The sequence below is a fragment of the Quercus robur genome, chromosome 4 (genome assembly GCF_932294415.1).
Source record: "Quercus robur chromosome 4, dhQueRobu3.1, whole genome shotgun sequence".
In the NCBI taxonomy this organism is placed as follows: Eukaryota; Viridiplantae; Streptophyta; class Magnoliopsida; order Fagales; family Fagaceae; genus Quercus; species Quercus robur.
In genome coordinates, this window is record NC_065537.1 from 67,923,806 (window position 1) to 67,940,632 (window position 16,827).

The 16,827-nt window shown below is 35.9% G+C and overlaps 2 protein-coding genes across 2 annotated transcripts in view; both read right to left on the reverse strand.

Moving 5' to 3' along the window:
• The window catches only part of LOC126723450 (enoyl-CoA delta isomerase 2, peroxisomal-like), a 37,501-nt gene extending 21,180 nt beyond the window's left edge, over positions 1 to 16,321 (reverse strand). Inside the window, exon 1 of the mRNA XM_050426862.1 lies at positions 15,926 to 16,321. Coding sequence (XP_050282819.1) covers positions 15,926 to 16,321 — 396 coding nt within the window. The remainder of the gene's footprint in view (positions 1 to 15,925) is intronic.
• The window catches only part of LOC126723447 (uncharacterized), a 103,435-nt gene that overhangs the window by 25,729 nt on the left and 60,879 nt on the right, over positions 1 to 16,827 (reverse strand). The window lies entirely within an intron of this gene.

The following is a 16,827-nucleotide window of genomic DNA, read 5'->3' on the forward strand; positions in this document are numbered from 1 at the left end:
GACTATAGATATAATAGTCTAGCAAAGACAATACCACGCAATATCCACAGACAACAAAAGATCTTATTATTCTACTGCCTCATTTCCCTGCAAAGCTGCAAAGTGTGCAAGTCGAAATATTTCATTGAAATTGTTTTGACTAATTGCCTCTATATCAAATATGGCATCAGATAATACAACTGCTGATGCTCCTTGGGTGATATATTCTCTGACTGAATCTGTATCAGATTAGAAAATAGATAACATCACACTGCACGCAGAAAAGAAGAATGTAAAACGTATCAACTTGACAAATATTTCTGATCTTAATGTCTATTTAAGTTCTCCAAAAACACATATTCTAAGGATACTGCAAGTTTGAATTTTAATCTATGAAAAGTACACATGAATTAAGAAATGTTATTTTATGCATGATTTTCATTTATTGAAGGGCTGATACATGCATTTAAAACAGAATAATAACTTAAAAAAGTTTGAAGGCACTCCCAATAATGGAGAGTTAAGAATACAATTCCCAGATGAAAAATCATATATTTCTTTCTTAGTTTGGATAATAAATAGCAGAAGGGTGGAATTTTGAGTCTTTCTTACTTCTGAGCACGAATGCAAAAAATTAAACTAGTGAGGCTTTAAGCTACAGGACAGACACAAAGTCAACAACCTATTGTTATGCCCTGAGAAGCAACCATTGAGATGTGCTAAAAAGACCTCTTGAGTACAGAAATATACCGACTACCACCAAGTGCAGAGACGGGATAAACTTAATCCACCAAATAAGAAAAATAAATCCATAGTGTCCGTTTGGATTCGACGTCTGCGTTTTCATTTCAGCATTTTCCTCTTTTTTTTTCTTTTTTTTTTTCATTCATGCGTTTCAGGGAGACAAAATTTACTGTTCACAATTGTAGCAGAACTGTTCCTGGGACCCATAACCACTTTATTCAGAAAAAATATATTAAAAACGGGTTCCACACACTATTCACACATTTAAAAATTATTTTGTTACAGTGTTTTCAGTTTTCAGTTTTCAATTTCAGTAAAAATAAGTTCAATCCAAATTGACCCATAATGTACTTCTATAGATGAATCATTTTCTGACATCCAAACAGTATAAAATCCCCTAGAATGCTTAGTGAAGAAACTAGAGAACACAAATGTTTAAAAGATTTAATCATATATTTAGCTATACTTTTTTCACTGTGCAAATTTTATGCTCTTTAGATGGAGGAAGGAGAATGCATTATGACTTATGAGGCAGTATTTTAGGGGCATAAGTAACCTACATAAGACTAATATAAATAGACACCAGAAGAACAATGTGGGCTGGATAATATTTCTAGAGCAACCTAAGACAAGAAAGGTCACTTCAAGGCACAGAAGTACTTTTAAAATTTTGTGGTAAAAATACAAACCAGGTCCAAGGTGCTAACTCAAGGAAGCAGAGCCAATGCATGATCTTTTTTGTGTAAGTCTAAAGCGCGATCAATTCACAAGATAGAAAACTGAGAGATTAACTTTAGATAGGGTAGAGTATAGACCAGATGAACCAATCAAAATAACAAATCTTAAATCCAAATTGATTATAAGGGAATCAGAGATGCACATTCCTCTCAAAAAACATTTTACTATGATTTTGATCCAATTTTCGCTGATATATTTTATTATGTAATGATTTTCAAGAGACAGAAAGTGTAATAGATGCTTATGAAAAGTTTATACAAGGTAAACAACATAATTACCACAAGCAGCACTTAAGATAGAGAAATTTGAAATCCACAAAATATTTTATTCTAACTTAACAAGCTAAGCTATAGAACCTGATCTTGTAGTTTGCATAACTTTATATAATATTATATAGAAATATTGACTTTTATTTTGAACCAAAAGATAAAAGAAAAAAAGAAGAAGAAAATCATGACTATTCAAGCAATTGATGTATATTTAAAGGAAATTCATGGTTAAGTGGGTACATTTTACCATAATTGTGTACTTTTCAACCCTAACAATTGGTGCAAACGGAAAATTATTGTGTAGTCCGGGACTACAAGGTCAGCTTGCTGACCTTGTAATCCCAGCCAATAAATACATGACACCTCACCAAAAAAAATGCTTACATAGACTTTCATCACCTCACCAAAAAATGCTTACATAGACTTTCATGGTTAAGTGGGTACATTTTACCATAATTGTGTACTTATCAACCCTAACAACTGGTGCAAACGGAAAATTATTGTGTAGTTCGGGACTACAAGGTCAGCTTGCTGACCTTGTAATCCCAGCCAATAAATACATGACACCTCACCAAAAAAATGCTTACATAGACTTTCATGCCACATCAACTCAATAACCCCTACCCATCTTAACATCTGTTAACTCCGTTTGAGTGAGTTCAAAATTTAGATTGGGAATGAGCGGGGCTGTGAAACATTTCAGTATAGAATTCAAAAATTAAAATTTTTCATTTTTCATTTTCCTGAAATATTCCTTCTACATCAAATATTCAAAATACCTCTGTCCAAGACTACAAGAGCCTATTTGTGATTGCCTTCCTGGGAATGAAATCCAACCCAAATTTTGGCCGATCCCTCCGCAATTATGGCTTTGACTGTTGCACCGTCGAAGAGATCTTCAAGGACAACACCGTTTGAAGCTCTGCCCCCAGGTCCCTACCGCTTTTTCTCTCCTCAAAATCCTAATTTTCATGTTTATTTTACCAGATTCGTCTTATATGTGTTTATATATGACTGTTACTTTTTTTGATTGATGGTTTTCTTGTTCTTTTTCCTTGTGAATAACCAAACAAAAAGTACGGTCAAGAAGTCATCTCTTTCAGAGTCTACGTCACTAAATCCTAAATGGGAAACAATCTGTGGTACTGTTGGTCAAGGTAGAGGACAAGCTGACATAGAGCGTGAAAAAGATAATTTATAATTAGGTGCGAGCGAACGAACTGGTGGAAGATGAATTCCTCGAGGTGACAAGCCGTTCATAACATAGATTGCCTGATGGAGGTGATGAAAGCTTCAAGGAAGAGTTAAGCAAGCAGAGCCATAGCTATCGGAGGTCCAGCCCTGAAGGAAGAAAGCACTCAAATGGAGTTAACAGATGTTAAGATGGGTAGGGGTTATGGAGTTGACGTGGCATGAAAGTCTATGTAAGCATTTTTTTTTGGGTGAGGTGTCATGTATTTATTGGCTGGGATTACAAGGTCAGCAAGCTGACCTTGTAGTCCTGGACTACATAATAATTTCCCGGTGCAAACAGGATAATCAAATAAATAATTATCTTTCATACTAATATCCATTTGTCTATGATACACGGAATTCATATGGAATTGGACAATGACTACCATATGAACTGCTCCATCTTAAACATCATTAAACATGTCAAGACTTACCTTGACAATTTTGGCACCAGAGTCATATGCAGACAATATCTGTAAATCACAATCAGGTTTTAAGTTTTCTTTCCAAGGAATATAGCTCAAAAGTTTCAAATCTCAAACAGAATGCTAGAAAACAAATCACTCTAAAATAGAAGTGCCCAACAAGATAAACATTATAAGAAGTCAAGTGCTTAAGGAAAAATTCTAAAAAAAATCTGTAAAAGCTTAGAAATGAAAGAGAGCTTAAGTTTTAAAAGATGTCCTTACTTCTGTTGGGGTCATTCCACCAGGTATGTACAAAACTTCACCACATTGGGCATCAACCATAATGTCACGACAGCCAATGAGCACGTTTAGTGTAAACAGAGGAAGGGGTATTAATGATGTCTCCTAACAGGTTTGTTCACGTTTTAATTCAAGATAGAAAGCTACAAGAATCATTACGAGCACTAGAAAGGAAAAAGAAAGAACTAATGTATTATGATCCCAAACTGAATGAGAATTTAGAATTTAAAGCGCATACTTTCACCACTGTAGGACTGATAAGAAATTTGGCTCCAGCATTTATTGCATTTATGGCATCCTCAACATTTAAGACAGTACCAACCTGCAGCATACTTGATATTTTCAGAAGTGAGAAAACTCTTGCAGAACAATCCTTATATAGACATATCTGGAACCTTTCTTTGACTTCTATAATTCGCATATGGAATGGTAAAAACATTTAAAGTCCTTTTTAAGATAGTTTTGACTGGCCTTCTGGCAGATATGACCTATCCAATTTGATAGATAGTAAAATAAAAAATGGGCTCTCTATTGATATCTATCTATGACATGTCAGACAATTCTCAACAGATAAACCTATACATATGCATCCAAAACCAGATTGCACACTCACAATTGCTTCTACTTAAATTTATATCTAATGTGCCAAAAGATGTATTAAAAAGGGGCCAATTATTCTGGCATTTTCTCGGATAACTTGTAAGTAAAAGCGAATCAATTCATCGTGAATTGCTATAAACCAAGCTTACTTCTTCATATAATATCCAACCAGTGAGAAACACCAGTCTAATGTCCTTCCAAACAAGTAACGGACTTTGTGTCCATAGATCATTTATATATAACTATGCCCACAAGTAGAATTTGTCAAGGACTTTTGTTAAGCAAAGTTAATTCGAACATAAATGATAAATCAATAAATTCAAGAAGAGCTAGGAGGATAATTACTTCTAAGGTCGAAGTAGGATGCTCTTGCACCTTATGCAAAAGAGAAAGAAAGCAAATTAACTCTCAAGTATCAAGCCAAGCAGCCAATTGCAGTTAAGAATTGGAAAGAGTGCATTTCTAAACAACCTCAAATACACCTCGGGTGGACATCACAATCTCCAGCTACATAGTAAAAAAAAAAAAAAAAACCAAATCAGAAACCATTGTTGGTATAATACAGACTGCAACTAATTACAGAATAAGAATAAATTATCAGTGATTATCAAAAAAAAAAAAAAAAGAATAAATTATCAGTGTATCTCTTTATAAAACGATTAACATAAAAGCGAAAATTTCCCCCATCAACAATGAAAAAATTGTCCAACATTATAAATTACAATAGACCTTAAGCAATGGCAAGAATCTAGCTAGTCACAATTCATAGATTGAGGGATAAGCAATGTGGGTGCAATAAGTTCTTCTAGACTGTCCAAAACAGTGCAACTGAATCAACTTTTTAGATAATAAAAGCTACTTAAGGTCTGTTTGTATTGCATGTCCGAGTTTCAAGCCTTTTTTTTTTTTTTTTCTCTTAGTCCAGCGTCTGGTGCACTGTTCATGGGATGCACAGTATTCTCTCTAATGAACAGTAATTAAAAAATATTATTTTATTGTTTTCAGTTTTCAACAAAATAAACTATATCCAAACGCACACTTAGTTAATATTTATATAGTAAAAGTTGGGTCTTAGAAGTCATGATTCTACAAAGTAACTCAACATATTACTTTACATGAAACTCTAGTTCAATTTATGAAAGAGATGAAAGAAAAATTTGTAAAAAAGAAAAGACTCACAACTGAGATGCCACCACTAAGTGCAGCACGTGCAGCTTTTAGTGCCAGCTCTGCGCTATCCAAAAGGAGAAAACAGGAGAAAACAAATACAGTAACTAAGCCATAAATAAGAGTATAAGACAACAATACAGTCTCTAGATAAAGTATTAGAAAGAGAGACCTATTGGCACGAAGGCAAGCTATGACACCCGAATTGTGAATGTGTGTCAAGATTTTGTGATCAGAGAACTGAATAGAAGAGTAGCAACAAACCTTTAGCCGAGGCGGAGGTAGAGATGGTGGGGCTGAGCTCCGAAGCCAAGTGTTGCACATGCTGAGGGTGAGGCTGGTTATTGCCATATCCACTCACCTTTGCAAATGCAATGGATGAGCCAATAAGATATGAAAGAAAACTTTATATATGTTGTCTTCTTGCTACTTGTGTTTGGCTCTAACGAATAGTTTTTATCTATCAGATTAGCCAAACATGAATTGGCAAAATAATACAATCTATTTTCTTTGGGTTTCCTTGCACTCCTACTAGATGATGCCTCAAACGCTGCCTTGACAGCCCAATCCTCTCACCTTTTTTGTCACAAGCCCAATCCTAACTCTCTCTGATTTACCCTCCCTCTCTCCCGTTTTTTCTCTCCTTATCTTTCACCCTTCTCTTCGTTTGCCAACCCCCATTCCATTCATCTTATCTTTCCTTTTATAGTCTCCCCATAGTGGGAAACCAAATCATTACTTTTGTGTCAATTCCCACGCAATTCCATTTCTGCCCAGAATCTCAAGAAAATTGATTCCTTCTAAGGATTCTCTTGAAACTAGTACCTAACGCCGAATAGTGATCATTAGCAGATTTCCTTAAGGCACTAACTGTGCTCGGGGGACCGACTTGGGTCCTAACTACTCTCTCATCGGCTATTCTTAGCCTACTAGTCGGTGTTGGGCCTAACCCAGCCCAAATATGGTAGGTTTCTCCCAAGTGCCGATCATATACCCTTGTAATTTTGTCACAGGGTTGGGCCTACCCCAACAGAGGCCAATCTCGATTACCTGGGTCAGTCTTGGTTACCTGTGCCAATCTTGGTTATCAACCCTAGGTCCCTACAGTATATATATACACATGAAAAATTTCATATTTACTGAAGTGATTTTGTGAGTAGTGGAGAAAAATCAATGAATTTACGAGTGTCAATTGTGTCCATCACTCAAGTCAACCACTTTAACAATTATAAAATTTGTTGTAAAACAAGTTGTATCTATTGCATTATTTGATCTCGCGCTATATCTCAACAGCTTTGGTCAGCATGCCTCAATACTTTGCTTACTTTTGAAAGCTAAGTATAAAGCAAAGCACTCTCCTTTTACATGGGGTAGTAAACACTAAACAAAACCTATTACTTGGTTTTGGAAAAAAGTTAGGCCAAGTAATCTCAATTTAGCCATAAATGGATAACAAGTTAGGATTGATGTTGAATTGCTACAGTAACAGTATAAATTTGTGTTGACACTATTCATTTTGCACTCAATTTTTTTATTCTTTCTTTACATGTCCCGAGAATGAAAGAAGAGAGTGAATAATGGTTGTTGTGTGTGAAGAAAGAGAAACAATTAAAAAAATAAAGAAAAATTAATATTTTTAATGAAATGTAATGCAAAATAGATAATTTGATGTGGAGAGTTTTGAAAAGTGAGTAAATAAAATAGAAAAAGTAAGTTTTTATACTAAAATAAACAAAAAAATTTTGCACGAGCTGATACGAATATTTTAAAATGGCTAATGTTTTTGTAACTTCACGTTTTGCCACTTTTAGAATAAGAGGATTGTACACTTTTCTATAATTTTTGTTGATATAAAAAAAAAAAATTTAGTGTTTAAGATTTTTATAATTTTCTCTCCCCTAAAAAGTGTGTATAATTAGGCTGTTGTGTTTTAGATTCTGTTAAAAAAAATTAAAAATTAAAAATTAAATTTAAAATTAAAAAAATCTAAGTCATATATCTCTAATAAAACAGAAAAATCTGCACATGTGATATGACATTCCCAAATGGTTTGGTAACTCGCGGTGGGAAATTCCGTTAATAAAATTGTTGCCCAATTATATATACAGTTTCTTTTAAATATTTCATTTAAAGATAAAGAAATAAGAAATACAATATCAGAATTCAGAACATTCACAACCCCTCTTGTTTGATCCAAAGAAAATGTTGCCAAGTTACTGCAGTATTTTGTTAGTTTTCTCCAATATTTCAATAATTTTACTTCTAAAAAATTGTAATATTTAAAAGTGTTCTATTTCATACACAAATAAGAAAGACAATAAGAGGGGTGTAATAATTTGATCATACTAATGTGCTTACAAATTTGAAAATTACATGATATTTTGACTGATATAGACAAGCCCAATTCATGCCTACCACAAAAAATACAAATATCATTTTGATAAATAAAAATACAAAAAAAAAAAATTTAAAAACAAATGTAGACCACGCCACATCAACATTTTGTAAAAAAAATTGTAAAATTCTTTGTGTCTCTAGCAATTGAAAAAAAAATGACAATTATTCAAACATTTTATTTTGAAAAATGAAAAATAAAAAATGACAGTTATCCAAAATTTTGGATAGTGATAAGGATAAGAAAATAAGGATAGTATTTGTTTTAATTAATTAATTAATATATATATCCATTACCCTAAAACATGGGATTTAGAAATAAAAAAAACAAAAAAAAAACCGGTGAATGACAACTTGAGTTTAGGAGCTAGTGACTTAGTGGGTCTGCTAAACAATTTGTTAAAAAAAAAAAAAATTTGTAAACAGAATAAATTTGTAGTTCAAATTGAATTTGAAAACCAACGGAAAAGTTGTCATATTTTGTAGGTAATATTGTATTTGGAAATTTGAGATGTATTTTTACCATGTTAGTTTTGTCTCTATTTAAACTTAGAATATAAAGGTATTTTTGAACCAACAAACTGTCAATTCTAAATAGACGAAGCTTCTTAAATTGTAGTATAGACTAACATTGGAGCACGTGCACGATTTTTTTTTGGGGGGGGGGGGGGGTTAGTGTTATAATTTTCCAATCATTCCAGTTTGAAATTTACACGTTTGTTCACTAATATTACGCATTTGCAATCTTTTAATACAACCAAAAGTTTCATGAGGCTAGCTCCAAATTTATTTTATCTAATTAATTTAAATAATATAATTTCAATTATAATTTAGTTTCTATTTATTTGCTAGATTTGTGAAGGAATAAAAAAAAGTTTAGTCATAATATTTACTATATATGAAAAAAAAAAAAAAAGTTAATTAAGTATTTTATAAATAAGTTCGAGCATGAATAATAAGAAAATTAACAAACTTAAAACATGTAATTTAGTCTTGTAATGAGTTCAAAATACTCATCTTTGAGATAAAATTAAATGAATAATCATGTTCCTATAATACATAATTTTGGTAGTATATATATTTCTATATACTTTCTTAACTAACAGAAAATGCATGTATGATGGCCAATTACCCATGTCTAGAAAATAAAACAAATGACAGCAAATAAATAATATAATCTACTGGATGTTGATCCAAAACAATGCCAATTATGTGATGCATTTCTAAAGGATATGTATTGGGTGTTTTTCATCGAAAGTTATGTGTTTACATTGTACTATCAATATAATATTAAATTGTAGATTAAACAAATATGTACAATATTGTATACTTTTATGCAAATGTGTACAATGTATTAGTTTACAATCTAAATCTTACATTAATAGTACAATGTAAACTTACCAACTTAAGAAAAAGGGAAAAAAAAAGTTTGAAGGTGAGTTAACTGCCCTTGAAAGGTTGAAAGGGGTGTTCATTAAACCACAAAAACCACAGCAAGTCCCTCACAAAATGGCATACCCTTACTGCACTACACAGCACCCTCTTTATATATTAATATATATATATATATATATATAGATATATATTGTTAATAGTTTAATAACCCTAGTTCAAAAAATAATAATTTAATAAACCTAGCAGCTAGCTGCTTGGGTATTAAACTATTATAATATCAAATATACATTATTAATAGTTTAATACTTGTTGCATATAGCATTGGATGGACAGACCCTTTTTTTTTGTTGCGTTCATGTTCATTTAAACAATTTGTTGTTGGGTTTACAATTAATACTTGTTTTGGATTTGTAATTCATTTCATGCTTTACTTTAGACTTGTTTAAATTATGGTTTTGATAATTGAAACTTGAAATTAGTAGGCATGACTAGCATTGCTTTGAGTCTAGGTAATTCTTTTTTTCTTTGTACTTGGTGTTTCACATAAACTCTTTACTTCATATTCTTGATTGAAAGTGAAGAGCATTAGATTTTGACAGCTAAAACATTTAAGTTGCTTGCCACTATACGTTGTTCAAACTACTTGACTTCATTTAAATGTTTGATGCATACCTGAGAATTTGAGATAGTGATATTATTGATATATGTTGAATTTTTATATAGTAGGTGTATTATGGGCTAAGATAGCGATATATGTTTAATTTTTGTTATATACCAAGTGTATTATAGTTCTCGAAAACAAAGTTTTGGGCTGGCCCAAACCAACCTAGCAAGTGTTGATTAGGAAACCCAACCCAAAATAAAGAAAAACTAACTCATTAGTTTAAAATTTGGCCAAAAACAAAGGAAAAAATCAATTTTGGGCTGGGTAGGAAAAACCAAAAATTTGAAAAATATACCGGTTTCAAACCGTTCAAACCGCATCTTATACACTGCACCACACATGTAACTGCAAAAATAAAATGCAGTGTAGTTATAGTTTTGGCTAAATCGCATCGTACCACAATGCGAACACCATAATTAGCGAGATGTGCCAATGCTCAATTATCAACCTAAATTGCATGGGAATGCTTGTGTAGTCTTGTGAAACCAAGTGTTTTAGATTTGGTATTTGTTTGAGAATAACTTATCTAACCTTTTGTAAGTGACTCTCGTGAAACCTGCAAATAATAAAAAATAAACAATAAACTAGGTAACTGAGTTAAGTGCATCCCAATCAGACATTTGCCGCTAGTCTCTAGCCTGATCAAATACAAAGCAAGCCATTTTACTTGGTGTTCTAGCATCTGATAACAATTACTCTTGTTTACTTTACATGTTTGGAATTTCTTGCTAGCAAAGCTCATCCTCTGATTATGTGCTCTCCAAATAAGGTCACATGTTTTCACATCTATATACATAGTAAAAGCAGTCAAAATATTAAACTAGTGAGCTAATTTGGCTATGAGGGAGAGACTCCATAGCTAGCCATTAAGATCTGTTAACGTATATTATGTTATGGGCTTTAGGCCCAACTAGTTTACTTGTATAGCACACTTGTACTTGTACTATACTTTACTTGTACCACACACATATGCTTACTTGTACTACACACATACGCCTCCTATATAAAGGCACTCATATATATATTCTTTGATTATGAAATATAATACAATCATTCAGTATTTCTAACATTGTATCAGAGCCACTGCTCTGACCTTTTCTTAGCAGTCTTGTCTTCATTGGTATTACTCCACTCTCAACATCGTTTCCGCCATCACAACAGTCACCGCAGCGTCTCACCGTTGAACCTCCGACGTCTTCCAGCCATTGTCTTTGGGTTCCGGACCTGCAGTCGTTGTCGTTGATGAGTCCAACACCGCACAAATCACTGCATGTGTCATCCCGCCGTGAATATTGCTCCGATCACATTTCTGGAGGTATCACTGAGATCGTCTTGAAATGATCTACCCATCGGTGAAAGCCTCGCAGTCATCGGAGACGGCATGCACCCTCACATGCCGCCTGAAGATTCTGCGTCAGCACCCCACGCGCCACACACGCCGTCCTCAGTTCATGCTGACGTCAGCGCCATGTCATCTTGGTGATGTCATCTGCTGACCATTGACCACGTTTACCATTGACCATTGCCTTTGACCGACCGTTGACTTTTCTCCATGGTTGACTTTTGCAGTCTAGGTTCTCCTTACCCAGTTTTTCGCGTAGATTTCATTTTTGCAATCTATTTTTGCATATTGTGTCTCTAAATGGACAAAAAGGATGTTTTTCTTACTCGCCCCATCAATACTATATTGGAGGGGAACAAGAATTACTTATCTTGGTCTCAAGTTATGCGCAGTTTTCTTAAGGGTCGCATGCTCTAGCATTACTGTACTGGTGCAGTCACCATGCCTGTCAAGGGAGCAAGTGAAGAAGATGCTGCCTTCCTTGGTCACATGATTGAATGGGAGAGTCACAACCACATGATCCTCACATGGATTCGGAACACTTCCATTCCCTCCATCTCTAATTTGTTGGGCAGCTTTGATGATGCAAAATCAACATGGGATATGTTGGCCAAAAGGTACTCTACTACTCTCGGATCCATGAAATATCAATTAGTGGTTGAATTGCATCAACTCAGGTAAGAACCAGGGCAATCCATCAATGACTACTATGATCAGCTTCGCTTCATTTGGGACCAAATTGACCTTTCTGATCCAACTTGGGTATGCTCAAAGGATGCTTAGCAATATGCTTCCATTAGAGATGAATTTCGCCTCTATAAATTCCTGATGTCACTTCACAAGGACTTTGAGCCCATTCGAGGTCAGCTCCTAAATCGCAATCCTGCTCCCTCTCTTGATACTGCTGTGAAAGAGTTTGTTAGAGAAGAAGCTCGTCTTGCAACCCTTCAAGCTCAAAATAAGTTCAATGTTTTGGCTATTACTCCTTCTGCTCCACTCATAAAGCAACCTCAGCAATCAGGTGATTCCTCTAGATCTAGTAATCGTTGCAAGCAGACCAACAAAAAGTTCTACAATTATTGCAAGCATCCTGGCCACACCATTGAGACTTGTTACCGTCGCAACAAATCTACTGTTGTTGTTGCTAACACTGAGCCTACTCCGCCGATGGCTTCCATTTCAGCTGAGTCCCAATCTTTTGAATCCACTACCAACCTCTCCCCCGCTGAACTGCAGGAGATCATAGCTCAGGCTGTTCATATGGCTGGTAATGCATCTCTTTCCACTGCTCTCTCTGTTCTACTCGGTAAGTCTCAAACTTGGCTTTTTGATTCTGCCTGTTGCAATCACATAACACCTCACTCGTCCTTATTCTCCAAACTTGACCCTGCACCACATCCTCTAAATATTCATATAGCTGATGGTTCCACCATGCATGGGAATAGTCTAGGTTTTGTTTCAACCTCTAACCTTTCCGTTCCTGGAGTCTTCCAAGTACCTGACCTATCCTATAATTTGTGCTCTATGGGACAATTAGTTGAACTAGGTTATCACTTTATTTTTTACTATTCTAGGTGTATTATGCAGGATCCAAGGACGAGCCAAGAGCTTGGGACCGGTCCTAGAGTTTGGCGTATGTTTCCCGTGGACAATCTTCATCTTCCACTTGTTACTCATGTTTCTATTACTGCTACATTTTCTTCCTTACCATCTCTCGCACTTTGGCATTCTTGTCTTGGTCATGCACCATCTTTTCGGGTACAACAGTTAGCTTCTAAGGGTCTATTGGGTTCTGTGTCCAAAGACAATTTTGATTGTACTTCATGTCAGTTAAGAAAACAGCTAGCTTTGCCTTTCAATAACAATGAATCCATTTCTAATAGTATTTTTGAGTTAATTCATTTTGATGTTTGGGGACCTTCTCCTGTTGCTAGTATTGGTGGATCTCGATATTTTGTTGTTTTTATTGATAATTATTCTCGTTATAGTTGGATCTTTTCTATGAAATCTTGTTCTGAAATTTTACCAATATACAGCAACTTTGCAAAAATTGTTGAAACACAATTCTCCAAATGTATCAAAACTTTCGATTTGATAATGCTCTTGAATATACTCAATATGCGTTTCAAGCTCTATTACATTCCTACGGCACTATACATCATCTAACTTGTCCAGGTACCTCTCAGCAAAATGGTCGAGCCGAAAGAAAACTTCGTCATATTCTTGACACTGTTCGTGCTCTTCTTCTTTCTACCAAAGTTCCTGCCCCATTTTGGGGTGAAGCTGCTCTTCATGCTGTTCATACGATTAATCGCATTCCAAGCACTGTCATCCATAATCAAACTCCGTATGAGCGTCTGTTTGGGTCACCCCCTGACTATTATCACCTTCACTCCTTTGGATCTACCTGTTTCATTCTTCTTCAACCTCATGAGCACAACAAACTTGAGCCTCGATCTAGACTTTGTTGTTTTCTTGGTTATGGCGAAGCTCAAAAAGGGTATAGATGTTATGATCTTGTCTCTCATCGTCTTTGTGTTTCTCATAATGTTTTCTTTTGGGAACACCGATTATTTGTTGAACTTTCTCACTTTCGTTCTTCCTTGATTACCTCCTCTGTTTTAGAAATCTTTCCAGATAAGTCTCCTGTTCCTTCTACAAATACTTTTGATCCTCCTTTGGACTTCTCTCTAGATATTTTCTATGCTTCTTATAGACAGGTTGATGACGAGCTACCTCTCCTTGAGCCTAGGTCCCCTGCTCCTACTCCGCCTGAAGATCCTCCACAAGACATTTCACCTCGCTATTCAACCCGGGTAAGATCCATTCCTGCATATTTATTTGACTATCATTGTTACACTGCCCTTGCTACTCTTCACGAGCCTCAGACCTATCGTGAGGCCTCCACTGACCCTTTATGGCAGATTGCAATGAAAGAGGAACTTGATGCATTAACCAAGAACCATACTTGGGATCTGGTCACTCTCCCTCCTGGACAGTCTATGGTTGGCTGTAAGTGGATCTATAAGATCAAGACTCGCTCTGATGGGTTCATTAAGCGCTACAAGGCTCATCTTGTTGCAAAAAGTTTTACATAAGAGTATGGAATTGATTATGAAGAGACCTTTGCTTCAGTGGCTCATATCTCATTTGTTCGTGCCCTCTTAGCTGTTGCTGCTGCTATTAAATGAGATCTTTTTCAGATAGATGTTAAAAATGCCTTCCTTAATGGGGATCTAAGTGAAAAAGTCTATATGCAACCTCCTCCTGGTCTCTTTGTTGAATCAAATAAGGTTTGTCACCTTTGACGTGCTCTTTATGGCCTTAAACAAGCTCCACGAACTTGGTTTGCCAAGTTCAGCTCCACTATCTTTCGCTTAGGTTACACTGCCAGTCCATATGATTCTGCCTTATTTCTTCGTCGTACTGATAAAGGCACCATTTTGCTTCTTCTATATGTGGATGATATGATCATAACTGGTGATGACCTCAGTGACATTCAAGAACTCAAGGATTTTCTCAGTCAACAGTTTGAGATGAAAGATCTTGGAAATCTTAACTATTTCTTAAGTCTTGAAATTACTCATTCCATAGATAGTCTTTATATTACTCAAACTAAGGATGCTTCTGACCTTTTGTCTCGAGCTGGATTCACTGACAACAAAACTATTGACAGTCCAGTTGAGTTTAATGCGCATTTGACACCCTCGGGGGGGAAACCATTGTCGAATCCTTCTCTTTACAGACGATTGGTTAGCAGCCTAGTTTATCTCACAGTTACTCGTCCAGACATCTCTTATGTTGTTCATCAGGTGAGCCAGTATCTGTCTACTCCATGATCAACTCACTATGCTGCTATTCTGCGCATTCTTCGATACCTGAAGGGCACTCTTTTCCATGGCCTTTTCTACTCAGCTAAGTATCCTCTTGTACTTCATGCATTCTCTGATGCTGATTGGGCAGGAGATCCCACTAATCGCAGGTCCACTACAGGTTATTGCTCTCTCCTTGGTTCTTCTTTGATTTCTTGGCGAAGTAAGAAACAAATTTTAGTGGCCTGCTCCAGTATTGAAGCAGAATATCGTGCTCTTGCTGATACCACATCTAAGCTCCTTTGGCTACGATGGCTTCTTAAGGATTTGGGTGTATCCACATCCTCTGCTACTCCCCTTTATTGTGACAACCAGAGTGCCATTCATATTGCTCACAATGATGTCTTCCATGAACGGACTAAACACATCGAGATTGATTGTCATTTTATCCGTTATCATCTTGTCCATAATGCTCTCAAAATTTTCTCCGTCTCCTCTAAAGATTAACTTGCAGATATCTTCACCAAGTCACTTCCTAAGGGACGCACTCGTGATTTGGTTGACAACCTTAAGCTGGTCTCACATCCACCTTGAGTTTGAAGGGGGCTGTTAACGTATATTATGTTATAGGCTTTAGGCCCAACTAGTTTACTTGTATAGCACACTTGTAATTGTACTATACATTACTTGTACCGCACACATAAGCTTACTTGTACTGCACACATACGCCTCCTATATAAAGGCACTCATGTATATTCTTTGATTATGAAATACAATACAATCATTCAGTATTTCTAACAAGATCAAATCATACCACTCTACCAGCAACCACCCCCTTGGACCTCACCAGAGTCGAGAAGTAATGTCATCGCTAGATCGACCTCGCTCATGTACAGAAAGCCACGATCGTGCCTCATGAGGACGTAGTCGTGTCCGAGAGTGAGGACGACTCCGCTGGCAGCGGCATGGCCGGAGACAGTGGCATTGGTTAGGATGGGGAGGGAGAGGAGGGCGACGACGACTGATCTGAAGGATTCAACCATTTGGTGGAGGCGGAGGCGGGCAGAGAGTTGGCCCCAAAGGACCTCGATGCCGTTACAGAAGAACTTGCCGCAAGTGACGGTGATGAGAGCAGAGCTGCCATTGATGGATTTGGTGTTGACTTGGGAGAGAGCGAAGAGGAGAGAGACGATGAGGTGTAGGCCGAGACGGTGCCCGTGATCATCATCGATGAGTGTTAGGATGAAGAGGTTGCCGCGTTTCTCTAAAATGCACATGGTTGTGAGTCTGAGACTTTTGGTATGAATAGTAAGTCTTTTTTTTTTTTTTTTTGGTGGGTGTTCTTTATAAAAATGATGAAAAGGATCAGCCAAGCCTGATTCTCCCAACACCAAAATCCAAATCTGCTGTAGCCATCATATCGAAAAAGACATATTATACCCTATATATCATCGTGAGGAACAATCCAAAATTTCCCACAGGTTTAGTACCTTTCTTCTATGTGGTCATATGAATCTCAGTCTCAACTGAATTCCAATGGTATAGAGCTGGTTTCTATTCTATTGAGCTAAATGTGTAACCATCTTTGTTTACCAAAATAAAATAAAATAATGTGTAACCATCTTTGTTTACCAAAATAAAATAAAATAATGTGTAACCATCTTTGTATGAATCCTCTAGTGCTTTTGGTACTAAGTCCAATGTTTCTCCTCTTTCTAACGAAAATTTTTTGTCACTTACTGATGTCTCGAAAGCTTGAAAAAAACACACACGATACTCTCTT